Consider the following 25,123-nt stretch of genomic DNA (forward strand, 5'->3'; position numbering starts at 1 on the left):
TACCTGGGCCGCGATGCCCCCCAGGCCAGTGGCATCACCTCCGCTGCTGGCGTGCGTGCCTGTGGTCCACGTGACGGACTCGTAGTTGAAGATGGTGAAAGAGAACCTGCCGTCCGTGATGAGCACCGTCTGGAACGTGTTGACCTGCCGAGGAGGAGGCCTGACAGGGTCCCGCCCCCATCCACCATCCCGGCACACGCTGTGCTTGTCCCCCGACTGGATGGTTGGTCAGTCGCAGGACAGCGCTGCGCTCATTGGGGGTTTCCCACCCTGGGGGGCCCGCCCGCTGGCACCAACCATGCTGGGTAAAGTGCTCAGTTACTCCTGAGCTCGAGGTTTGTTCTGTTTGGCACTGTCAGGGACTAACATGGAGGACGTGGTCGCTTCCTGCCTGACCCTCTGAGGACTGGAGCAGTCCCAGTGGGGATCCTGCTAACATGTCCCTGCTTTTCCCCGGGCATCAGGGGTTTTCCTGGGGCACCAGGAGGGTCCCTCATCCTTTCCCAGCCAGGCTCTGGGACCTTGATGAGTCACTGCTGTGCCTGAACCCGGTTTTTCCTCTTGGCTATGGGCCAGCAACTCCTCAGCAAGTGGGGGACCAGGAGGGAGACCAGGGCCCAGGGGCCCCTCCTTCCCCTCCAGGACAGAAACTCACGGGGGAGGAGGAGCTGCCTCCAAAGAAGGTCACGCGGTACCAGGTGGCGATGAAAACCCAGGTGGCGGAGAAGTTTGGCAGCTCGGGAAAGTAGCGTCTGATGTCCTCTGTGGCTCTGCGCAGTGTGGCCAGGTCGGTGGCTTCCCGGTAGTACACGTCACCTGCACGCCGGTTGTCCACGTCCGCCCAGAAGGCGGCCACCACGCAGCGGTCCTTGGCGATGGGGAAGGCCACCGGGGTGAACTGAGAGACCTCCTTCAGGAAGGAGATGATCCCGTTGTTGTTCACCTGTAGGGTGGGAAGCCAGAGAGGCCCTGATAAGGCTGGCAGGTAGGCTGGCAGGCTAGTGGCCCCGTGGCCCACCCTCCGCCACCCAGCCCCTGCAGGTGAGCTGGCCTTGGCCAGGGCATCTCAGGATGGCCCGACAGTTGCTGGTTCCAGACAGGGGAGCCCTCAGCCTGCTCCACCTCTTTCTAGATGAGCAGTGTCCTCAGTGCCCCTGCAGGGCACCCAGCCCCATGCTGCTGCTCTCAGGTCAGGGAGCCCCAGTGTGGGTGCTGGTCTTGGGCAGGTGGGGTGCTCAGGCCTGCTTAGCAGCCCCACTTTTGGGTCCCATTCCAGCCAGGGGCCTCAGGAGGCCAGGACAGGTCCCCAGCCTCTAGTCTGGAGGATGGGGTGAGGGTGAGGAGTGCCCACAGGGCAGAGGCAGGGCTCCTTGGGGCCAGACTCGCCAGGGGCATCTGCAGGGGTCTGGAAGACCAGCTGGGCCCCTGTGCTCAGTGTGTGGGCAGTGGGAGCCCCAGAGGCTGCGGAGCGGAGGGGAGGAGCAGTGCCTTTTCAGCGGGACACGGCGGGGTCCGGCCCCAACCCCGCATGCACTTGCTGTGCGGTCAGGAGGGGCAGCCCCAGCTGGCTGAGCTCCGGGTGTTCAGCTCCGAGATGGGCTGGCACTGGCCTCACGGGTGCTGGGCAGGCGGACTGAGTCAGTGATCAGAGAGCCGGGGCCAGGCCGCTTGGGGTCAGAACTGGGCTTGTGGAAAAGACCTTTAGGGCTTCCCCTTGGGCAAACGCAGGCTGTTGCCCGGACCAGCAAACAAGGCGGATGAATGCACCTGTCTCCTAAAGGCACTAAGGGGTAAACGAACCAGGGAGGGAGTCTTGGTTCCACGAGGAGCGCAGGGGGACTGGAGCGGCCGGGCACTCAGAGCCCTTTCCCCAAGTGATCTGAGTGGCCTCACAATGGGAGAGGGCTGGCTGTCACAGCTCAGGGCTGGCTTGAGGTGGGAGCCCAGGAAGCCACTCCCACGGCCAGGGCTGCCAGGGCTGCCCCCTCCAGTTTGGGGGAGCATTAGGGGAGCAGTTCCGTGGGGACCTCCTCTCTACCCTCCGTCAGGCCTGGGCCTTGGGTTAAGGTGGCTCCTGCCAGGCACTACCTCTCAGTTCCGGCAGAAGCAGAGGGAGACCTGCTCTGGAGGCAGATGGCAGCAACATCTTAGTCCTCCAGTTACTCTGGTAACTGACGCTTCACACACAAAACCCGAGACACAGCCAGACACAGCCAGACAGACACCGTCTGACACCGTCGGCACTCGAGGGGGCAGGACACCACCAGCAGGAGGAGCAGACATGAGAGTCACGGGACACCGGCATCATCCTTCAAAGGAGCAAGCTGACTGTGGCCACAGAAATAAAACACACGCCTTGAAACGTCATTGGGAGAGCAGCTGAAAGAGCTTTGAAAAAGAGCAGGGTTGGGGGACCCACGCTCCTGATTTTAGGACTCGCCACAGAGCGACGGCGGCCTGAACAGGGTGGCGCTGCGCCCAGGCAGAGCCTGCGGGGACAGCAGAGGGTCTAGAGAGCAGCCCTCGCACACGTGGGCACGCGGCTGGCGACGGGTGGCGGCGGGAAAACAGTGCAGCGTGGGCAGAACCAGGAAGTGGGACCTGGCCCGACGCCTGGTGCAGAGGGACTCGAGGGGCCACGGGCCGTGAGAGCATGGAACGGGGCAACCGCAGGGAAGCAGGACGGGCGCTGCGCAGCGCCGGCCTCGGCAGTGGTTTCCTGGGACAGCAAAGGCACGGAAACAAGAGGAGACAGACCAACTGCCGTGTGTCGTAACTAAAAGCGTTTTGTGCATCAGAGGAAGCTACAGCAACCCACAGATGGGAGGAGACACTTGCAAGTCACATGTTCAATAAGGGATTAACACCCAGGATACACCGAAAGACGCCTACAACTTAACAAGAAAGCCCAAACAACCTGACTCGAAAATGGGCCGAGGAACAGCCATTTCCCCAAAGAAGACACCCGAACAGCCAGTAAGCAGGGACCGTTGGGGAAACACCCACCAAAGTCACAGTGCAATGCCACCGCCCACTCACCAGGGTGGCTGCTTTAGAAAACGCAGGAGCCGCCGGCCCACCGGGTGCGAGGGTGTGCCCGATGTGCAGGGACCGGAGCCCACGCCGTGCGAGCGGGCCTGGGCCTGGGCTCTGCCACGCTGGGAAGCCATTGGCGCCACGGGTTCAGAGGTGAGAGGGCGGGGCCTCTGCAGCTGCTGCAGAAACTCTGCAGATTCTGGAGGAGCTTCTGGGCGCAGCCACACCCTGTTTAAAGCTGGGGTTCTGCTGGGGCCCATGGGGAGAGCGTGTGGAAGCTGAGTGTGAGCTACAGGGGCCTGCGGCTCACTGGCCCAAGGCCCCATTTGGGGTGGGCTGATCGCAGCGTGGGAGGCCCAGTGCCCATGGCTCGGGCGGCAGGAGTTGCCTTGTTTCTGTGACACAGGGGAGCCTCTTCGCCCACTCCAGTGCCCGCGAAGCCTCCAGTTCCATGGGCTGTCCAGTCACGAGGGTCTGGGTGGCAGAAGCCCTCCCGCTGCAGCCCCAGGTCGGGAAGCTTGTGGAAAGGCCGCCCTGGCTGGGGGGTGCTCTCCTGGACCAGACAGGCCAGACTTTTTGCTGACTGCGGGTGGTGGAGAATGGTCCGGTCTGGTCAGCAGGCTCTTCCCTGAAGGGCCAGGGAGTGACATTCTCTGGCTCAGGGGCCACACACAGTCTCCATCGCACATTCCTTTCCCTTCTTGTTCTTGTTTTTGCAGCACTTTAAGAATATAGACAGCATTCTCAGCTCACGGGCCAGACTGTGGCCAACCTGTGCGGCCCCCTGGGTTGTGAGTCCAGGCTGGCTGGTGTGGCCACACTCACTTGCTCACACGCTCTGTGGGGCCCGGGATGAACAGCGTGTTGGAGCCCTCTGATCTCCACCATCCGGCGGTGGGTCTGTGCTGGGAAGAGCACAGACTGGCTACCAAAGACGCCTACTTTTGGGGGGGTCACTAGTGTGGGAACACACTGCAGCCACCGACAAAAAAGTCTGGGTCCCTCACAGGTGCCCACAGGGGAGGGTCGTCCTTCCCCGGGACTGATCTCCCAGGGCCTCCACATCCCTCCTGAGACCTGCCCCCGATGGGCCCAGTGAGGGGAGGGCTGTGTGCTGCTGAGGCAAAGCCACAGCCAGGCTTGTCTCCCACTGACCCGACTAGTCGGCTGGGTTGGGGGTGGCTCCTGGGGCTGGCCACAGGTGCTGTGGACCACCTGCTGGGGCAGGACCTGCCTGCGCTGCCCCTCCTGTGGGCACATCCCCCACAGCTGGCTCCAGCTCCTGCTGTGGCTCCTGCAGACGGACCCGGTTTCCTTCCTGCCTTTGAAGTGCAAGTCCAACTCTCAGGTGTGTGCAGGGGCCTCTCCAGCCTGCCCACCAGCTCTTGGCCTTCTTCCTCCCTCCTGTGTGCCTTCCCCAGGGGCCATGGGCCCAGAGCCCAGGGGTCCAGGAAGGAGACAGAACAAGCCGGCCCTGTTCCCCTGCCAGGGCCAGGCAGGGCAGGGCCAGGACCACAGCGGAGAAGGCAATGGGGCCAGGCACTGGGCAAGTAGGCTGCTGGCAGGCCTGTCACCCGGGAAGGAACTGCCTTGGACGCCCTCTATCCAGCCGAAAACTCTGAATGTCTGCTGGGGGAGGGGAGTGGGCAAGGCCTGGACCGGAGGGCTGGGTGCTGCAGACCCAGGGAATCAAGCTGCACGCACCTGGCAAAGGCGACTTCCCTCAAAATATCAGTTTTATTATTGTTATTTTTCTACTTAGTGGAACACGCAAGTTGCACATGGAGACAAGGAGAAAGGGCAAAGCCTGTGAACAGACCCATCCCCCTGCTGAGAGGCCGCCTTTGCCACACTGTCAGGGCCTGCCCGCATGCTCTTCCCAGGGACCCGGCTGTGGTTGGGGTCCCCACCCGGACGAGCTGTCCCACACCACGGTCTGTGCGGGCTGAGTCCAGGCCAACCCAACCCAGGGGATGCCTGCAGAAGCGCAGGGAGACCCTGGAGCAGGGAGCAGGAGTGGGCAGTGCTGTGCACAAGGTCTTCTGCTCCCCGCCCTAGGTCCCCTAGCCCAGGCCACAGGCTCAGCTCTGGCCATTGCCTTCCTCTCCAGTGGGGCCACCTCTCTGGGGTCCAAGTACCTGCTGCCGAGAAAAGCAAGGTGCCACTGGGTGTCACAGCCCACGGTGGGGTTGCATACAGGCTGCTTGTGAGGGACAGAGCTGAGTGCAGGGTGGGTGGCGGCAGGTGCACCCTCCTGGGCCTATTCAGGAGGCCTCTGGTCAGGGAGCAGGATCCTGTCCCTCTGAACAGGCTGAGAATCTGGGTAGGAGAGTGGCTGGTCAGTTGGGAGATGCCCTGCAGTGAACCTGCGAATGGCGGTGGCCTTGGGGGCACGAAGGAGGCCTACCCTTGCCCTGGTGTGGTGGTGGGGTGCTGGCCAGCAGGGGCTGAGGCCTCTCCTGCAGGACTGGCTGGCTGGCTGCCCCTGCGGCTCAGGAGAAGGGACAAGACTGCGCTGGGGGCGTTTCCGACTTGGAGACCAGGAAAGAGCGGAAGCATCCTGGACAGTCTCTCGGAGGCGACCTCCCTCCCTGCCCCAAGTGTGTAAATACGACCGGCTGATCCCCAGGGACAGAGCTCCAGGGCCTGGGTCTCTGGTGCCACTGTGCTGGGCGGGGGGCTGTGCTGAGCAGGCAGCCTGGAGGGGAGCCAGGGACCCTGCGTATGTGGCCACGGCACCCCAGCTCTGCAAACATCAGAGCTGAGAAGGGGTGGGCCTTGGTTCCTGCTTTGACTTCTCTGCCAAAAATACAACAATCAAGCCCCTGAGGCCTTTTATAAGTTTGTTTTGAGAAACGTAGGCATGTCTTTTATTTCCTGGCAGCTTTCTGGGTAGTCAGGGCCCCTCCCACAGGCACAGTCACCAGGAGTCCTGCTCACAGGGCAGCGAGTGGGCAGGGACCCTGGGGCCCACGGGCAGGGCCCACCGAGGCCCTGGAGGCCGAGAGCCCATGCTTACCCAGCCCGGGAAAGGAAAGGCTGCTCTTGGCTGGGCACGGCCGGGAGGTCCTGGGGGAGCCGCCCTTGGGGCTGCAGGAGGATGGGGAGGGCCAAGGCCAGCTTCCTGGGGGCAGGGATCTGAGTGGGGCCAGTGCCCAGTGGGCTGTGAGGTGGGGGTGGTGAGGAAGCTGGTGTTGGGGAAACGGCCCTCTCTGCCCTCCCAGGTGGAGCCCTGCTGGGCTGTGGGGCCTGGGCTGCACTTCCTGCTGTCTGCATCCAGGGCCCCCTCATGGGCGCCCCACCCTGCTCCTCCACCTCTCCCCAGCCTGGCCCTTTGAGCCCCTCCCACCGGGGCTGCCTCTCCTGCATGTCCGAGCACCCGTCCCTCCCAGGTCCTGTCACCCACTCCACAGGCCCCTCTCCTGCCTTGTGGAGACGCAGGCTCCTGCCTCCCCCTCCCTGGCAAAGCCACCTCTTTGCCTCACCTCCGGTACCCCTTGGCCAGGTGCCCCTCTAGGGCCAGAGCCCAACTCTGCAGAGGGCCCTGGCTGTGCCTGCCAGTGGGCAGCAGCCCTGTGCCCTCCCTCCGCACCCACGGGCAGCCTGAGCCAAGCACATACTTTCATGGGGGCCGATGCGCCCTGCTCCCCACTCACATCTGGGCAGGCTCACCTCTCCCACAGTGGCTGCTCCTCGGGGACCCAGCCCCCTCCCAGGCCCTACCCCCTGCAAGTCTCTACGCTGGCCTGTGCCCAATGCGTCCCTGGACCTGAGCAGGCAGCAGACTGTGTTCCAGGACCCAGGGCTGTGTCTTGTCCTGGACAAGCCCCTGGCCTAACCTGGAGGACAGTGTGGCACCGACTGTCGCCGTGCGTGCAGCGTGTGGGGTCCCCTCAGAGCTCCGAGGGTGCACACATTGGTGGTTAACAGGTAGCTCAGCCTACTTGGCAAAAAACTGGGCTGTGGAGGCTGAGGCACTGAGGCTGGGCCCTGTGGAGAGGGTGGGGGGACACAACCACTTGGGTGGCTCCACCGGGCCGCCTGCTCGCCGACACACAGGAGGGGATGCCCCAGGGCCCAGGCTCGTCCAGCTGCTTCTGTCCTGGGGCCCCCGCCCCCACCCCGATCATCAGTCTGACCACAAGGATTCCCAGTCCGGCCCGGCAGCCAGGGGTGCAGGAGCAGCTTGTGCCGGCCAGTCCTGCAGGGTTGTCAGTGTCCAGGGTCACCAGGCCGGTGGGTGCATCAGGAGTAACAGTGCTTCTCAGGTGGGGCCCTGGACAGGCACCAGCACACCTGGCTAGAAGGCTGGTCCTGGGGCTCATGTACACTGGAAGGGCCCGAGGCTGTGTTTCTGCCCTGCTCCAGGTGGCCTCACAGGGGTCACCCTCACAGTGGGCCCTCGCTGGGGCCCACTCTGGCAGTGTCCATGGCCCTGGGCGATGCTGGAGCTGGGCGGATGGCTACTTCTAGGCTGACCTGGGACGGGTGAGGCGGCTCCTTCATCTGGGAGAGAGGGGTGCTGGCAGGGGTGCCCTCCTGGGTGGCGGGACAGCAGGTGGGCACTGGGAGAAGCACTGCCTCTCAGACCCAGTCCGAATATCAGAGGCATTTGCAGCCGGGAAAGGGAAGAGCGGCTTCCTGCCTCTCACCAGCTTGTCCCCGTGGCTCGGGCCGGGCTTCTGGAGGGTTGGACGTGAGTCATGGGTGTGCTCAGCTGGGGGCACTCTGCCGCACGGAGGGGAGACTGAGGCTTGTGGAGGAAATGACTAGCCATGGCCGCCCTGATCTGGAGGAGGCAGGGCGGGAACAGTGTGCATGGGGTGGGGGTGCAGGCAGCGTTCCTCCGCCAAATCCACTATCAACGTTGCCTCCACAGGACACATGGCCCACCTGGATCCCACTCACAGCTCTGTGTGCTGGGACTGGCCATAAAGGACACGGAGGGTCAGGAAGGTCAGAGACACGCAGGCGAGGGGCCGGCAGGGGCTGGGGGAGGCCTGGGGTGACGGGTGGGAGGGGCCCTGGAGGCACACCTTGGCCACTACCCCAACAGCCTTGGAGACAGACAGACCAGGATCTTCCTTTGCACCTGCTTGCCCCCACCCTGGGCAAGGCCACACCTGGGGCTTCTGCAGCACGGCTGCCTCTCAGTCCCCTGCTGCCCCGAGTGGATGGGTGCTCTGCCTCGGCCAGTCCCGTAGGTCAGCACACAGCTGCCATCAGCACCCCCGAGCAGTGTCAGCACCTTCGGGGAAGCCCCGTGGTGGTGGTGGTGGTGGTGGTGGCGGATGCCCCGCTTCCCCAACACCCCCTCCCCGGACCACGGGCCGGCCAGTGCGGGACCTGAGCAACAGAACGATGCTCTGCAGGTTTCAGAGCCTTGCAGCCACTGTGACCCAAGAAGAGGCACCATGCGGGTGTCTTCTGGAAGGGCACCCCCATGTCCCACAGCCCTGGTCCTTGCTGGGCGGCAGCCCGTGTGCTGTTCTGATGGAGACGCAGAGAGCCTGTCTCCCAGCAGGGTCACGTCTCACCTCACGCCGTGTGACAAGTGGGCCCTGCCAGATGGTGCAGGCGCCTGTCCATCCATCATCCACCCACCAAGCCTGCTCTGTGCCAAGCACTGGGCTGGGGACTGAGGTGACAGAGGCCAGGGGGGTGGGGCCGGCCCATAGAGGATTACCACTAGACTGGACACAGGCGCCTGGGCTCAGGGCTGGCCCACCCGAGGCCTGCTGGACAAGGCTACAGCCAAGCGCATGCAGTGAGGTGTCACTGTTTTGTTAGCAGTCCCCTCAGTCACCTGAGGGAGCTTGGCTGGGGGCGCCCGTGGGACTCACTCCCTTCAGAACAAATGCCTTCCCTTCTCGCCCTAGGTGTGAGTCTAAGGCCGCCCGCCTCGCCTGCGGGAGCCCCAGCACGGAGCCCTGGAGCTACTGTCTTCAGGGAGCCCAGAGCACGACTTCCTCCCTGAAGAATCCCGCTGTCTCTCCTCCTGTGTGAGGTGGAGGGCTCGCCGTGTGCACATGGGCAAGTGCTTTCCAAACGCTGTCTCTGTTTCAGGGGGGCTCTTACAGAGACCGGTTTTGTTAGCAGGCAGAGCGCTGGTTTCTGACGAAACCGTTTGTTTTGCTGGCGGATCTGTCCTCTTCAGAGCCCTCTCTCCTGCTGCTTTGGCCGGGCAGGTGTTTTCGGGGAGGCTGGTGAGGGGGCCTGGGACTGTGAGTAGGGACGTTGAGCCTGGCCCAGTCCTTAAAGGACACCCTGAAGTAGTGTTGTGTTACGGCGGTGGTGGTGCGGCTCGCGCTTCCTCATTTCCAAGCTGTTCGGGCCTCCCCGGCTCTGGCACACGCTGAGCACAGCTCTGCCCCCCTCGCCCCACACCTCCGAAGTCAGTCCCACCCCAATGGCCCAGTCCTGGCCCCCGGGGACTTCCAGCGGGTGGCATCTCCAGAGGGAACGGCTGCCCCGGTCCCCCACGGCCACACCGGCAAATGCCGCTTCTAAGTGAGGAGGCCTCTCTGCGTGGGCTCCGAAAACGCAGCTGCCCGCGGGGGCGGGCCACCTCGGGGGCGGGGCGCAGAGGGAGCCAAAGATGCTGAGGACTTTGGTGGTGAGGGGCTGGCAGAGGCCATGTGAGCATTGGCAGGTAAAGATGACAGTTGTGCCCAAGATGGGGATGATGACGAACGTGGGGAGACAGAGCAGGTGACAGTGCTGGTGTGGGGCGGGGGGGGTGCCACTCAGGGTTGGGGTGCCGGTCGTGGGGCTGGGGGGGGTCTGCTGGTGATGGTGGAAATGGCCTGGGCTGTGTTCAGGGCCCTGGTGTGGGAGGTGACAGGACATCCACGTGCCAGCCCCTTTCCAGCCTGGGTTCAGGGTGATTCTGGAAGGCGGGGAGCAGTGTGCCGAGGCCCACCCACAGTGCATGCCGGCAGTATGTCTTTCCCTCCTTGGCGAGAGTCTGCCCTGGGCGCGTGGAGACCGAACTGGCCAATGCCTACGCTCTGAAAGAACCAGGATGGGGCCTGGACGCCCCCACCGAGCTGGAGACCAGGCACCCGACTGCCGCGCAGTGCACGCTGCCCCAGCTCCAGGCTGGTCAGACCCGGGCCGGGCCGGGGGCAGGGCGCTCCGCGCTGCAGTCGCCAAGGTGGCGGGGCTGCTGCTCGCACCCCCGCCCGGCGCGCCTCTCCCCCGGCCGCTGTCCGGCCTTGGCCGCAGGGGGAGGAAGCGCTGTCCTCATTCCACCCCTGGCCGCCGTGGTGCCAAGTTGCTGGCGGCGGCGGGAGTCGGGGCGGCGGGCAGCGGCGGGGCGCAGCGCCCTCCCTGGCGCCCGCGGGCTCGGGTACTCACGTAAAGTCCGGAGTGCTCGGCGCCGAAGAACGGGAAAGGCACGGAGAGCGGCCGCAGTCCCGAGCCGCCGTCGTCCTGCTTGGGGGTGACAGCGTCTCCGTGCTCCGCGCCGAACGGGTAGAAGTCGGCCAGCGCCACCGCGCCGTGCACTCCGCGCGCCCCGAGCCCCAGGGTCGCCGCCAAGAGCAGCGCCCACGCGGCACCGGGAGGCATCGCCGGGTGTCGGCGGCGGGGACAGAGTGGGGACGGAGCGGGGCGCGGTGGGAACGGAGCGGGACAGAGCGGGGCCCCGCGGTCCCCGCGGGCTGGGGCGAGGCCGCGGTGGGCAGGGCCGAGCCGGGTGCAGGCGGCGCGGCCGCGCCTTCCGTAGCTCCGCGCCCCGCGTCCGCGAGCTCCGCCGGGCCGCGCTCCGGGGACCGCTCAGCGGACGAAGGCGTTGGGCCGGACCGCGTTGGGAGCCGGCCCCGCCCCGGGGCCGGGATTTAAATATCCAGCAGCGGCCACCGGCTGGGGCGGGGCCATGTAAATACAGCGACTCTTAAAGCGCCAGGCCCGCGGGGGCTCGCGGAGCCTGACCCAGCGCCCGGGGCGCCTCCCAGAGCCCAGCGGCTTGGAGCCCAGCCCGCGCCCCCCCGAGGCCCCCGCGCCCCCTGGCTCTCCTGGCCCGAGCCCTAGCGAGGTGGGGGCTTCGTGGGCGCACACCCGGGACAGGGGCCATCCTCCTCCTTCGTGAGCCTACAGTCCTGCCCACTGAGCAGTGTGGGGACAGAAAGGCCTGCCAGAGATGTTGGGTCTGGCAAGCAGGCTTTTCCGGTGCCCTTGCACCCCGCTGCGGAGTGTCGTCAGTGGGGGGCAACCCTGGCTTAGCAGTGCCTGATGGACCCTTCTAGAAGAGGCTGGAGGCCCGCCTGTGCTAGCCCCACGCTGCCCCCCACTCCCAGCCCTGAGCCCCGGGACCTTGGGTTCCTGTGCAGGGGCGAGGCTTCCCCGCTGGTGTCATGTGGGAATGACCCCTGGTCTGGGGGACCTCAGGGTATTAAACAAAGTGTTTCTGCCCTGGAGATTTCCTGGTGGGTTCTGGGCATCAGGAGGCCTCCCAGCAGGGGGATCTTGGCAGAATCCCCATAGGGCAGCCTCAGGTGGCTGTCTGTCCATCCCTCTGGCACTGGGGCAAGTGGCCTGGTGCCACTGGGCCCCTGGGTAGGAGTAGGACCTCCAGAGCTCACAGTGCAGATTCCTGTCCCCAGCCAGTGGCCCTGCCAGCCCCTCTCCCAGCTCGGGGACTGCTGAACTTGGACATCATTCTGAGCATGTGTTTGTCTTTGTGTTTGTCTCTGGGTCCCCAGGCCCACCAATGGACCTCACTCCTCGGCCTCAGTCCCACCCCGTCGCCTCTGCTCTCAGAGCCCTGGGTTCTGCAACACCAGGGGACTGCAAGCCCAGCCCTGGGCCCCTGGAAACAGGTGCACCCCCACCAGCCAGAGATGAGCAGAGAGGAAGACAGGCCCAGCAGCCCCCAGGGGCTGGGGGTTCATGTTTGTACTCGTGTTTTTCTGTATTTTCTGAGACGTCCTCAAGGAGCAACGAGTCAGTTTACAGTCAGAGCAAGGAGCACTTGACATGACTTTTCACAATGGGTGGGAGGGCCTCTGCTGGGGAGCCTGGCTCTGGGGCCACAGGTGTGTGCAGGTCCCGTTAGGCTGCAGTCAGGGCCAGGTGAGGACCTCTGGAGGCCTGCGCTGCATGGGCCTCACTCGAGAGTGAGTGCCCCATAAACGTGGCCCTGGTCCCCGAGCCCGAGGCTGCAGGACAGCAAGGGCGAGAACGGCACACGGCCCCCTCCGTGGAGGGAAGAAGTCAGAGATGGCGGCTGCTCTCGGGGCTGTGCTGGGGACAGAACCCAAGTTTGACAGGCTCCCCGGGCAGCTGGGAAGGGAAGGCTCGTCCCACTGGCCACATCCGCTCACACCCAGGTGCACACTCACCTGTGCGCCTCACATGCAGACACACTATGCTCTGTCACACACATGTATTCCCACACACCTGCTCACACACACATTCTCTCACACCCTCACAGCTCACCTGCATGTCCACATTCACGCCACATACACACACACAGCACCGAGCAGGGTGGGGGCTTCAGGGCCTGACCTCTGACCCCTTCTAGACCTGCCCGCCTCCTGCCCAGCTGCTGCTCCCTGTCCTCCTGGGCATTGCTGGCCTTCAGCTGAGTACATGCCTCAGTGGACCCTCGGAAAGGCCTGTTCCTGGGTCCCCCTGGGGGCCCATAGGGGGCACTGTTGCCCCAGACAGTGCAGCCCTGGGCACCTGGGGGGTCTGTTCCTGTGGGCGCATTGGAGGGGCCGTGTAGACACAGGTTCCGAGCCCGGCTACTCACTGGCACCCCGAGGGGGTGGCGTGGGAGATGTTCAGCACCCCGCCACCGCCAAGCCCGATGACCCCCACGGCCTTTGCCCTGGGCAGACCTGAGCCTGGCCTGGCAGAGGAGGGCGGGTGGGGGTGGGGCGGGCAGTGACACAGGGTCCCTCCCCTCCCTCCACAGTGGACGTTGCATTTCAGAAACAACAACAACACACGCACAAAAACACAACTCCACAGGCAAAAAAAGAGAAGAAGCCTTTTTTTTTCAGGTGCTAAAAATATTATCAGGAAATAGTTTCAGCAATGTACCCGCTCGGGCTCTGCCGGACTCAAGGGCGCCTTTGTCTGGGCCACGGAAAGTCCGCCTTTATCAAAGCCAAGCTGGTTCCATCGAGCAGGCTCGCGTTTGCGGCAGGAAACCTGAGCCTCCCCACGGGCCTGTGACATTTTAATTTAGGGTCTGAGTGTGTGTGCCGTTTAGATGGGGAGCCCTGGCGGAGCTGACCTCCAGACGCTCCAGGACCTGGGGCTCCCTGCAGGGAAGGTGGTGGGCGACCTCACCTGGCCTGGAGGCTGCTTCCTGCAGGGTTGAGGTGGGGGCTCTGGGTGGGGTTGCTAGGGGCAGGTCTGGACGCCTGGCTGCACCACCCTCCCCCGAACTCTCTCTCCTTCCCTCCGAGAGGCAGCCAAGGGGGCATGGCTCTTGCCAGAGCAGCCAATCCTTCCATGGAGGAAGAACCAGATCCCCGGCCCCAGGTGCTGTGAATGAGGTTGAGAGGTCCCAGGGCCCAGCGGGGCAGGTGGGGTCTGCGCCTGTCACTACACTGTCAGGCTGGTGGTGCCGCTGGGGCACCAGGGTGGGGGCGGGAGGGCCTGGTGAGCACCCAGCAGCCAGCACAGCCGGTGAGTGGAGCACCTCCCACCTGGCCCCCTTGGCTCCTCCCCATGTGCAGGGAGCGGCAGAGTCTCTGTGGAATCCCCCCCCCCCCCCCCCCCGCACACCGGACCCCCCGCCCCCCCCCACCAGCAAAAGCAGCGTCTCCGGCAGGCACTGAACTCGCAGTTGACAGGTGAAGTCTCAGCGCCTCTCGGGCCCTTGGACGTGTCCCATGACAGGGGAGGACGGTCCAAAACTGCCGGGGAGTACAGGGTCAAATGTGGGGGCTTTCACGCTGGCATCGGGAAATCGTCCGGCCCCTCTCAGGTCTGAAGCGGATTCCTCTTTCATTTCTGTGCATTTGCCAGCCACCCTCTGCACCGGGAGCTTCAGTCCCAAAGGTGTGACGCCGGGACGCCAGTGGGCGGTGTGGGATGCAGAGACAAATCGTTGACCTGACCCCAGTCTCCAGTTTCCGGTCCCTTCCTCCCACCCTGTCCCCCTCCCCAGCAGAAGGCCCACGGGGGAAGGGCACACCTGGTGTGGAAGGACGGCAGGGACATGTCACCGAACGCCAGGCCCCGAGTCCTTTCTCCAGGCCCTGGCCGTCCCCATTTGGGGGAACACTCTCCGGGAGTGGGGTGCGCCCACCTGCAGGGCTACTACTTGCCCCAACTGGCCGCCACAGGTGGGTGAACATCAGGGCGCACACACGCGCCCCCTGACTGTCCTCTACCCCGAGCAGCCGTTGCCGAGGGCCACCTCTGTCCCCCCTGCTCCTGCGCTGAGCTTCAGAGTCCTCCTCAAGGCCCTGCTGACCGTCGAAGAAGCTCTTCCTAGCGGTCAGTCTTGTCGGTTTCCAACACACGGTCACTCCACTTCTTGGTCCAACCAGAAAACAAGCTTGGGTCCATCTCGAAAGAGAAGACGGCCACATGGGTGGGCCACTGTGACCACGATGGGGGGCTTTCTGAGCGTGTGTCCCTTCCCACCCCCGTCCTTGAGGGTGTGACAGGGTTCCCGGACGTAGCTGGGCCCACAGGGACCTTGGGTACTGAGCCAGGCACTTACAGAAGAGAGGAGGCCATTGGCCGAGGAAACAACCACTCCGACCAGCGTTAACGGGGGAATGAGGAAAACCACCGGCAGGTGACCCCTCAGTGCTGCCTGGTCTCTGAGGCTGGTCTCTGAGGCCGATCCCAGGGACCAGCCCCGGGCCACAGGCTAGGAGTGGGAGGCTGTGCAAGCCTGACTTTTACACCCTGCGCCTCCCCGGCCAGTGGGTGAGTCACGGGGAAGACTGAGTCATTTCCAGCCACCTGCCACCGTGACAGACCTGCAGTTCCTGGATCCGGAAGGTTCTACAGCCTCTGGACGTGGGAGGTGGGGCTGGGCCTCGTGGGACATTCTGTTTTTGGCTCCAGTTGGTGGAAATGTTTTCCACGTGTTTCCCCGTGTTTACAGAGCCGAGGGCACGGAATGCAGCCTGTGGCTGAGGAAGCCGGCCTGGCAGGGCCTGGCCACCAGGGTCTGTTCCGATCAGCACGTCCAGGTGGAGACCTGGTGTGGCTGGGGGTGCTGCTTGTGGGAGCACCCACAGGAGCCGTCCAGCTGCAGCCAGGGGAGCTCGGCGGTCGGGGACCAGAAGACGCCTGGGGGAAGGCATGGGCTCGGGCTGCCTTGTTCCTCTGCCGGCACCAGGCCCGCCTGTGGAGCGTGGTCCCCAGCCGTGCTCCGCCCTGGCTGGTCAGGGTGCATATGCTCGGCCCGGCAGCCCTCCCGGGGGCTGCCAGCAGGGCTCACTTCCGGGCTGGGAGGCCTGGCGGGGGCGGGCCTGTCACTGCCGCAGCACTTTCTGGTCCAGCTGCTCCTTCTGGCTGGCCACCTGGGGACGGGCGAGAGCTCCGGTGGCTGGTCCTGGGCCAGCGCCCCGAGAGCTCTGTAGTGGGAAGGGCTGGTGGCCCCCGTCTCCCTGGGAGTTGATGTGCTCCGGACGGAAATGAGCAGACACTCAGGGACGAGTAGCCCCACCCCTCACCCGGGACACCCATCTGGGGGGCCAAGGGACCCCCTTCCATTCAGGCCATGAACTCGAGTGGTGTGATAAGGAAATAAACAGTTTGGTGGGTCAGGGACACTAGCTTGGGGTGACACTGGGCGGTGACGTCACCTCCGGGTCTTGGTTTCCTTGTCAGTACAGTGGGGTCTCTGGCAGCGTGGAGCCTGCATGTCTACACATGTGTGCACATGTGTGTGTGCCTTGGCCACATGCCCAAGGCTCTGTCACATTGTGTCACTGCCTTGTCCCCCACATGCCGCTCCCTCCCTCCCTGACTCTGACGGACAGGTGCAGGGGTCCTGTCCGCCCGTCACCATCTCTGAGCAAGGGACTGTCCTCACCACCTGTCCTTGCAGGCGGTGATGGGGGCAGAGGGTGGTGGCCCGTCCTGGAGACCTGCCCAGCCTCTCAGCGAGCTGAGGCTCTTGGCGGGGAGTGGGGGGAGGGGGCAGCAGTGCTGAAACTCTCGGCTGGCCGGCCCACCCCTCCCCTGTGTCTGCCTCCGATGCTGCCCCACCTGCCCCTCCAGCACCTTGACCCGCCCCTGGTGGGTCGGCTCCTGGCTCGTCCTCCCTGGCCAGGTCTTGCTGGCGCTGGTCAGCCAGCTCCCGGGGCTGCTGGGCGTGGGCCTGCTGCAGCTCCACTGGCCAGACCTGGGTGAGAACTCGGGCACCTCACTGCCCCCTGGGGGTCGCCATCCTGTCATCCCGCCCTCAGCTGGCCCAGGACCAGCATGTGGGCTGGGGCCTCATTTGGGCGAGAGTCCCACCCGAGGGCCTGCAGGGCAGACTCGCGTCCGCTTTAACAGCACCCTCGCTCCCGAAGGTGCCACAGGCTGGATCTGGCTGCCTCCTACCTGCTGCAGGTTCTTTTCTGGGGGTGGAGGTTCTGTCCAGCGGTAAAGGGGAGATTCCACCCCCCTCCCCCCCACACGGGGGAGCAGCCCAGCCCTGCCCAACCAGGCTCCTCACTCTCTTCCCACTCTGGCCCCTGCCCTGGCTCACAAGGTCCCTTGACCTTGAAGGACATGGGGCCAAGTCACCATCTGCTTCAGAGCTATCTTGGCAGGGGCCTCTCAGCTGCCCTCCCCGCCTCCTGGGGCCCAGCACCCTGGGCCCACCCTGAGCACACAGCACCTGGTCCTATCAAGTGACCTGTGTGTCACTGTCCCCACCATCTGTCCTTAGAGCTGCCAGTGGCCTGAGCGGAGCCCCCTTCTTTGCCACTCCCCCCCACCCGCCGCTTGCCGGGGACAGGGCAGGAGGAGTGGGCTGGGTTTAACCGGAGACAGCGCTCAGGCTCGGGCCCCATCTGCCCCTCCAGTGAGACCCTTGGAGGAAGGAACTGAGCCCCGGACACTGGTGCTGCTGGGGACGGCCCCTGCTTTTCGGGCACCAGCCTGCCAGCAGCTGGGCAGCAGCAGGGCCCAGGCCCTCTGCCCCTGGCCTGGCTGCGCGTAGCCCCGCACTCCTACCTGCAGGGTCACATCTGGGGCCACGTGGGGGCTGGGCGCCGGGGCCCTGACTCAGGGAGAGCCATGTGGGGTGAAACTGTGGGGTCGGCAGTCAGTGACACGAGAGCAAGGGTCCCTTCTCCCTCGGGACTGCGAGAAACACACCCTCCGCTGAGAAAGGGAGTCCTGCCCCTTGAAGTTCCCGAGGACGGTCCTGGCGGCGCGTGTGAAACAGGGAAACATGAGTCCAAAGCACACACGCAGCCGTGGCCGAGCTTCCCCTCCTGAGACCCCAGAACAGGGTTTATGGGTTTGCAGCCCCCACAGCTGACCTCCTGGAGCTCATTAGCCTGCCTGCCCCCACTGGGGTTCCCGAACTCAGCGCTGGGCCTGCCCTCCAGCAGGAGTGAGGGGGTTCTGGTGACTGTGTCCTGCTGGCCACCCTCCTTTCTGGACGGGCAGGTGGCCTGCTGTGTACTGGGGGCTGTCCAGTGACTGTTCTGACCTACGGGACTCTGCCCCCATCCAGACCCCAACCTTGTCCCCAGGGTCCCTGCCCCCACCCCGACTTGGCCCCTCCCCTCTGGAAAGCCCTCCTGTCCCTGAGTCTCCCACAGCTGGGTGGTGTGGACCTGGTGGCCAGGGCCTGCCTGGGACTGGGGACAGACTCTCCTGGAGGGCCCAGGCCCAGCACGCCCCTCACCGGGGGCTGCCCTGCTCCCTGGGGGCACACGTGGTCAGTGCACAGGCAGCCATCACCCCCAACCTGTCCCTGGGGCCCCGGCTGCCGCTGGTCCGGCCTCTGCCCCTGACACGACTGAATAGCGCCCTCCTGCCCAGCCGTGTGGACTGCACCTCTCCCAGGGCCCTGCCCATCCCTTCCTCCCCTCCCTGCTGCCCGTGCGCCCTGTTGGCACCTTTCTGCTCAGAGTCCGAGCGCGCCAGGCACTCACACCGCCGGCCAGTGAGGCGGAGCCCTTGGGCCGCACTGCCCAGACCGGACGAGCCCGCCCCACCAGGGCGCCAGTCTTCACAGGGCTTGGTGAGCAGGTGGCGCAATGACAAGCCCAGGGATCCCCTGGACCTGAAGGGGCCCCTGCAATGTCTTTGGGGGCGACACTTAACACAGCCTCCCCCGCCTGCTCTGAGCAGCTGGCCACCGCTGCCTGGAACCGCTGGGTGTGGCAGATGCCTGGCTCCCTCTGCACAGGTGAGCCCGCCCAGGGCCAGTGCCCACGGGGGAGGGATGGCACCTGTGCGGGCGTCTGACCCTTTGGCAGGTGCTCGTCCCTGAGCCTCTCCCCGGTCTGGGCCCCAACTCTGCTCTGGACCCCGGCCCTGGGGGACAGCCTGCGACCCTCCGCTCAGACGTGGCCCAGGAGTGCTCACAGAGGCTCTGGGCCACCACCTGCCGGGCCTCCCGGGCAGCAGGACACACATGCAGGACTTCAGCCTGGCATGGGACCCCGACCCCTCTCTAGGGACCCCCCATCAGAGTCCGTGTCCACACCCAGTGTGTGCGAAGCGTCCTGGGCTCCCCCTGCAGGCAGCCCCCTCCGACGGGGAGAGGGTCACATGGGGCAGGGAACCCTCCTCCGTTCCTGTTCTGTGGGCGGGGCCTTGGGCGGGGCCTGAACACTGGGACCCCCCTCACGCCCTGGGGATGATTCTGTGAAGGGGCGGGGCCTGCCGCCTGGGGCTCTCACCTGCCGCCTGGCACCTGCGCTCCAGGCCCGAGACCTGGTCCCCCAGCAGCTGACTCCTCTGGGTCTGGCCCTGGCTGTGTGTCCTGCTCTCGTCCAGGGCCTGGTGCAGCGCGTCCAGCTGCTCCTGGGGAGAGGGCGTGGGTGTTTGTGTGTGGCCCGCAGCAGGTTGCTGGGGTGCGGGGCGGCCTGACTGGCCACGTGTGCTGTGCACGGACCAGCGTCTGGGGTGCGGCCTTGGGGGCCCCAGTTCTGTGCTGTGGCCCGAGTGGCCTCGAAGACACACCTGGTGCCCCTCCCTGCCTCTAGCCTTGGGACAAAGGCCAGAGTCCCTCTAAGCCCTTGGAGCCTGTCAGGCTCGGGCCCCACACAGCACCCCCCCCAACACCACACACTCCCCGGCCTCAGGGCTGTGCCCTGCTGCCCCAGCCCTGGACCCCCGCCCCGAGCCCTGCTCAGCCCTGAGCCCCATGGATGGCTCTGGGCCCCACACCAACACCACCCACACCAGTGGCCCCGCCCCGTCACCCCCTGCTCAGAGCCTTCTTGCCCCCGGGCCTCTAGCCACCCCTCGGGGGTCCCTGGCGATCTCCTGTGAGTTCTACACAGGCTCCATTGTGGGAAACCTGGGGTTGGCTTGGGACCCAGCACGGCTTTGAGAGGTGGGCAAGTCTCCAGCTGGGATCTCCCACATGTTCCGTGGGAGAGGGGGCCAGTGCCTCCGGTTCAGTGGGGTCTGATGTCGGACAGAGTGGCTGGACTCTAGCGGCGTGGTGTGGGACTTAGAGCCTGGAGGGGCCGTGGTGGGGCCTCCCAGGCATGGGCTGCTGAATGGTCCCAGACCCACTCACCTGACAGAAAAGTAGGTGGGGGTGAAGGTTCAGGGTTCAGTGTTGAGGGGTTCTCAGGAGTCACTGAATTGGGGACAGTGTTGCAGAACCAGGGGGCTTTGGAGGCTGGAGGAGGGAGGGGCAGGGGCCCCCACCACGTGGACATCAGGGCAGAGGGAGAGAAGAGATGGCTTCGCAGGGAGGACCAGAGTGCTGGCGGACGTTGTGGGGACCTCAGGGACTGCTCGGAGGGAAGGGGCTTGGAGTCCCTCACTTGGCCCAGACGGGGGGGCCCGGGGCCTGGTGCGGGTAAGCGGCCCCTCTGTGCAGCCTGTGCTGCCGCGACCACGTGGGTGTCTAATCAGTTATGACCCTCCATTCTTCCCTGTACACTCGGCAGTCGGCTTGGCCAGTCTCGCTCCAAACACAGGGACCAAACCCGACCAAGAAAGCAAGAGGCAAACACCCAGCCAACCAGGAAGCCCAGCCCGGCTCCGACGGGAGCCGATCACGAGACCCACAGAGCCTGGGCCACAGGGAGGCACAAAGTGGAATCTTCCTCACAGAATCAACCACCACCCTTGAATCAAAGGAGAAATAAAAACGGAGCTGCTATAAAACGGGCAGAAAAGAAAAGAACTCGCACCGGAAAACCACGGTTCCCACAGTAAACTGCAGTCAGGGGACGTGGACACTTCAAGCGAGAGAGAATGTGCAGACGGAGACACACCGCTTAGTCACTGTCGGAAGTCAGAACGACAACGACCCGAAGAGGATGCTAAAGAAGATGGCAGCTGGAGGAATGAACGAGAGGAAACCGAGAGAAGAGACGGAGGCTGGTTCTCTGAAAGACGGGAGGAGAGACGGACTGCCGGCACGCTGGACTCGGAGAAGCAGACAAAACCCGCACAACCCGGACCGGCGCACACCTAACTGCAGCTCTAACCGCAGACGTGAGCACGGGGATGGCAGACTCACGCGCGCTGAACAAGTCAAGGTGGGCGGCGGCCAGGGGCCAACAACTGACCCATGCCAGGCGCCAGCCAGAGACAGCTGAAAGGGGACAAAGCCGGAGAGGAGTGAACCCGGGTTTCAGAGGGCGGGAGGGTGGGGACAGCAGGTAAGTTCATCCTTTAAAACGCTTAACTCTTAGGCTATTTGGATTATTCCAGGTGATAGAAAAAGATGCCTCACGGATTCATTTAGCGAAGAGAAGATAATCTTAACAAAAGAAGCTGATGCAGATGACACCCCAAAGCGGCACAGAGACAGATCGTGGACTTGTGCCCAGGAGGCCAAAGGCTCCCTGGCTTTGCTTCCAGAACCCGGACTGAGTTCCGTCTGGGCCTGGGGGAGCGTTGTCAGGAGGGGTGGGGGCGGGGCGGGGCTGGCACTGGGGCAGGTCCAGGTGCCAGGAGGTCACCGTGCCCTGGCTCCGTGTCAGGGTCAGGGGCGGGGGCGGGGATGGAGGGCTGGGTCCTCACACTCGGGCTCCCTCTGCACTGTTGATCTACTGAACCCCCAGAGACGGGAGGGCTTTGCTCTCAAACAAGAATCTTACTGTTTGCATAGCACAGCCTACCATTTAATTAGAAAAATATGTTTTTAATTAGCTTTCTCTTGACAAACACATTGGCTTATGTGGAACAGAGAGAAGCCCGGTCCGCGGACGTGCTGCGTGCAGACCTTGCTCTGGCTCACGGCACGGGGAGGGCCCTGCAGCGCCTCGGCCACACAGGTCCGCCTGGGTTTGGGGTGTGTCCAAAGGGCCTGGGGCTGCTGGAGACCCAGGCGAGGGTCCACCTGCCCCCCACGCCCACTGCAGTGGCCAGCAGGTCACAACACTCGGGGTAACTTCCCCTGGAGCTGGAGAGCAGGGCTTCTGGGAGAGGAGGAGCAGTCAGAACAAACTGGCCTACAAATAAAAGAAATGGTAATTGCCAGAATTCTAGAAAAATTTGACATAATACTGATAGATTCTAGTGTACACACTTCACTAAAAGATTGAATAAATTCTCAATCAAGCAGAAAAATGAGAATGGGTACAGGAGATCTGAACAACACCCAAAAGTGCCCACAGCACCCATGGGTGAAGAACCCAAGTGGGAACCACCAGTGCCCTGGGGCCCTGGCTTAAGGGCCAGGCTGGAGGGGCTGCCGGATGTGGAGGGGAGGCCCCTGGGAACGAGAATCAAGGCGGCCCTCTCCCACCTCATTCGGGGAACAGTGCAGCTGGCTCCCCACTGCCACCACTGCCCTGACCAGAACTTCTCTCTGCCTTTCGTCTGGGCCTGATATTTCAGGCCCAGGGTCCCACGGAGCCCCCGAGGGATCCTCTCCTTCTTTGAAGATGTGCAGAGGAGAGAAACACGACATAAGGGGCAATGAACTGTGGTCCAAGAGACGGAGACCATCTGAGGAATCCGAGCCGAGGGTCTGGCACCGGGAGAGAATGGAGTGAGTGTCGGGAAAGGCTGACCGACATTCTCCAGGTGGGAGCGGGTGGGAGCCTGCGGGCAGGCTGTTAGGAGAGGAAAACTCAAGTGCAGCTAAACACGGGTCCGTGGCACTGAGCCTGGGAGGGGGAAGTTCAAGGTCAGTAAGGAGGACAGGCCGGAGAGCCGAGCTGGGCTGCTGTGAACTCCAGGACAAGTGGACGGGGAAGCACGGGGAGGAAAGTGGTCTTTCCTCTTCGGTGGGCTGAGACCAGGCGCTGCCGCAGAGCAGGCTCACTGAGTGCAGGCCCGAGTGGTGCGGCCGGCTCGAGCGGGCACTGAGGCGATGTTCCAAATTTCAGAAGTGAGAGGGGGGCCCCCACTTGGCGAGTAACCTGCTGCACCCGCCCGTTTCCAGAATGGGCTGAGACCAGGGTCCGCGGGCGAACCAACAGCCTGGAATCTGAGCGCGGCCGGGCCCCTCTTCAGGGACGGGGCTCCCCTGGCACCCTCTTGACGCCTGCACCAGGGTTCATCTACTGTGTTCCACCCACCGCTGGGCCCGGGTAGTCGGCAGTCACATGGGGGCCATGACCACGGCCGCAAGGCCACCCTGGGGTGGTGTCACATCGTGTGGAAACAGGGTTTGAAGATGTGGCGAAGGCTGGCGACTGACCAACGGGAGAGCAGCCAGGGGGGCCAAGCGACACACGAGGTCTGGGCTGAAGGCTCCGAGGGAGGGCCTATGCAGAGGCCCAGCGGGGACTGGGAGAAACTTCTAGAAGCTGTTCCGTCCTTGGCTGATGGCTGGGAAACGGGACTTTGGTCCCAGGACCACAGGACGCTGGACCCTGCCACACCCTGAGTGAACCGTATGGGTCTCTTCCAGCCCCAGGGGAGGACCCAAGAGAGAACGAGCCACCATGTGGGACCCCCACCCTGCAGGGCTGGGGGCGCACAAGTCGGGGGCTCCCTCGGCCCCCCACGGCTGAGTGGGAACGCACCAAATGCAGCCTTGGGCCCGGCTCTGCGTGGACTGGCCAGCACTGAGCAGAACGAGGCGGGGAAGGTGGGTGCATGGCCCGGGAGCCCCCAGGACACAGGTGCAGAGACCCCGCACCCGGGGGAGGCCAGGGCACGGGAAGGGGTCCCTGAGCCCAGCATGACTTTGCTGCCGAGTTCGCCTCTGTAACATCCCCTGCCCCCCAGACCAGGGAAAGGGTCGAGGACAGGATGTGGGCACTAGAGGGAAGGGGAGAGCAAAAGACCTGCATCGAGGACAAATGGAGGCCATGAGGGAGAGTTCAAAGCAGAGGGGCAGAATGAATGTCCACGACAGCTGTAAGAGGAACAAGTTCCCCCGGGAGAGGCAAGCATTGAGGTGGAGTGGAAACGCAGCCAGGCTGGTGGGAGGTGGATGGCAGGTCAGAAAGGGTAGGTGGTGGGCCATGCCGCATCAGGTAACATGGGGCTCAGGACCCACACAGGCACCGGGCACGGAGGCCCCTGGACCTGGAAAAGCTTGAGCAGTGAGACACTCTGAGTTCTGAACAGCAGCAGGCCGTCGAAGCCCACAGGGGGAACACCCTCGGGAAGAGGAGACAGTTGCTGCCAGGACCTGTGGCCGTGGGGGAGCCCCGCCCGGTGCTCTGACGCGGGTCCGTTCGGGAGACAGAGCCAGTGCGGAGCATCTGAACGTCATGTTTGCCAGGGCTGACGGGACCGGTGTGGTTCCACTTCATTTTCAAACGTGCATGGAGGGCACATACCCAAACACACGTGGAACATGGAACACGGCCCGGCCCTGCCTCCCCTGTTCCTCGGGTCCACGCCTCATCAGTCCTGCTGCCCCCGCCACACCGGCCCAGCGCCCCAGCAGCTTCGGCCCCAAGGGTCTTGAACAGAAGTGGCCTTTCGCCTCACAAGTCACTCTCGGGGCCCTGGGCAGGGCTGACCTGCAGCCCCCGGCATTCCAGGGCAGAGAGCAGAGGCCTCACTTGGCTGCCGCCTCAGCCTCAGCTTCCTGGTGTGGGGCCCCAACGCCCCCCGAAGGCCAGGGCTCCCGGCCCCAAGCACACTGTCCTCCATGCCACCGAGGTCCTCGGGAGCCTGAGCCTCCCAGGCCTGGGCTGGGCCAGCTCCTCTCTGGGCCCGAACTTCTCACCTGAAAAGCGCAGACCCCAAACCACCTTCGCAGCCCAGAGCCCACACTGGGGACGTTGGGTGAGTTGGTGCTGCGCCACCTCCTTCCTCATGTGAGGGACCCAGGGTCAAAAGCGGCCCCTCGGCAGCAGAGGTGGGACCCCACAGAAGGAGACCAGGAGTCTGCCCCTCACTGGCTCTGCCTCCAGACCAAGTCGCTCTGCCCAGGACTCAGTTTCCCCAACCTGTAAAATAAGGGCTAGGACCACTTCAAAGACAGGGAGAGACCCAGTGCCCCTGGAGGCCACCCGCCCACAGGCACCTGAGACTGCCCTCTCCCCTCCCAGCCCTGGGGTGTGGGGCCCCCACCTGGAGCCGCCTCCTCTCCTGGCTCAAAGACCGCACACTCGCCAGGTGCTCCGCCTCCAGCCTCTGCAGTGCCTCCTCCTGCAGGGCCCTTGTGGCCTGGGCACCGCCTGCCTCCTCCTCTGCCTGGCGCCAGCCTGTGGGGTGAGCGGGGTGGCCACCTGGCTCCCAGGTCTAGGGGCAGGGGGTCATCCCCTCCCACCGCACCTGCCAGGAAACCGAGTGCATGGCACGGAGAGGATGGGGGCTGAGGCTCCCAGCGGACTCCTTCCTCCCTCTGAACTCCAGGTGCCTGGGGCCAGTCAGGGGCCTGTCCTCTGACCCAACTCCAGGCTCCTCCCCCCCGCATCCTTCCCTCTGTAGAGTCGGGTCCTGTGTGAACCACTAACAGGGACGGGGACAGAAATGCGGTGGGGGTGGCCAGCAGAGCAGGGGGCCTCTCTGAGGTGATGCAGGCGGGTGGGCCTTGTTACTGGGTGGG

At 64.6% G+C, this 25,123-nt stretch overlaps 2 protein-coding genes and 1 long non-coding RNA gene across 7 annotated transcripts in view; all 3 read right to left on the reverse strand.

The window, feature by feature from the left end:
* Positions 1-10,842, reverse strand: part of SNED1 (sushi, nidogen and EGF like domains 1) — a 56,177-nt gene extending 45,335 nt beyond the window's left edge. Inside the window, 3 exon segments of the mRNA XM_037069285.1 lie at positions 4-144; positions 656-943; positions 10,396-10,842. Of these exon segments, the coding sequence (XP_036925180.1) occupies positions 4-144; positions 656-943; positions 10,396-10,608 (642 nt within the window). The 5' untranslated portion in view covers positions 10,609-10,842.
* Positions 10,843-13,055: 2,213 nt separating this feature from the next.
* Positions 13,056-15,377, reverse strand: LOC119003116 (uncharacterized). The gene is made up of 2 exons (XR_005069878.1): positions 14,192-15,377; positions 13,056-14,041 (listed from the first exon to the last, which is right to left on the reverse strand). It is a non-coding gene; the product is annotated as an uncharacterized LOC119003116 (long non-coding RNA).
* A 1-nt stretch (position 15,378) lies between these two features.
* CROCC2 (ciliary rootlet coiled-coil, rootletin family member 2) overlaps positions 15,379-25,123 on the reverse strand; it is a 52,005-nt gene continuing 42,260 nt past the window's right edge. For 3 of the 5 annotated variants that reach the window (XM_037069298.1, XM_037069299.1, XM_037069297.1), the window contains 3 exons: positions 24,646-24,779; positions 18,873-18,996; positions 15,379-15,539 (listed from right to left, as the gene is read on the reverse strand). In XM_037069298.1, coding sequence (XP_036925193.1) covers positions 15,454-15,539; positions 18,873-18,996; positions 24,646-24,779 — 344 coding nt within the window. In that variant the 3' untranslated portion in view covers positions 15,379-15,453. Of the gene's footprint in view, positions 15,540-18,872; positions 18,997-21,229; positions 21,615-23,776; positions 24,522-24,645; positions 24,780-25,123 lie in introns of those variants that run through there. The other 2 variants (XM_037069301.1, XM_037069300.1) reach the window with 2 other exon arrangements.

Source organism: Sturnira hondurensis, unplaced genomic scaffold (assembly GCF_014824575.4).
Source record: "Sturnira hondurensis isolate 20B ecotype Veracruz unplaced genomic scaffold, ASM1482457v3 Scaffold0018493, whole genome shotgun sequence".
Taxonomy (NCBI): Eukaryota; Metazoa; Chordata; class Mammalia; order Chiroptera; family Phyllostomidae; genus Sturnira; species Sturnira hondurensis.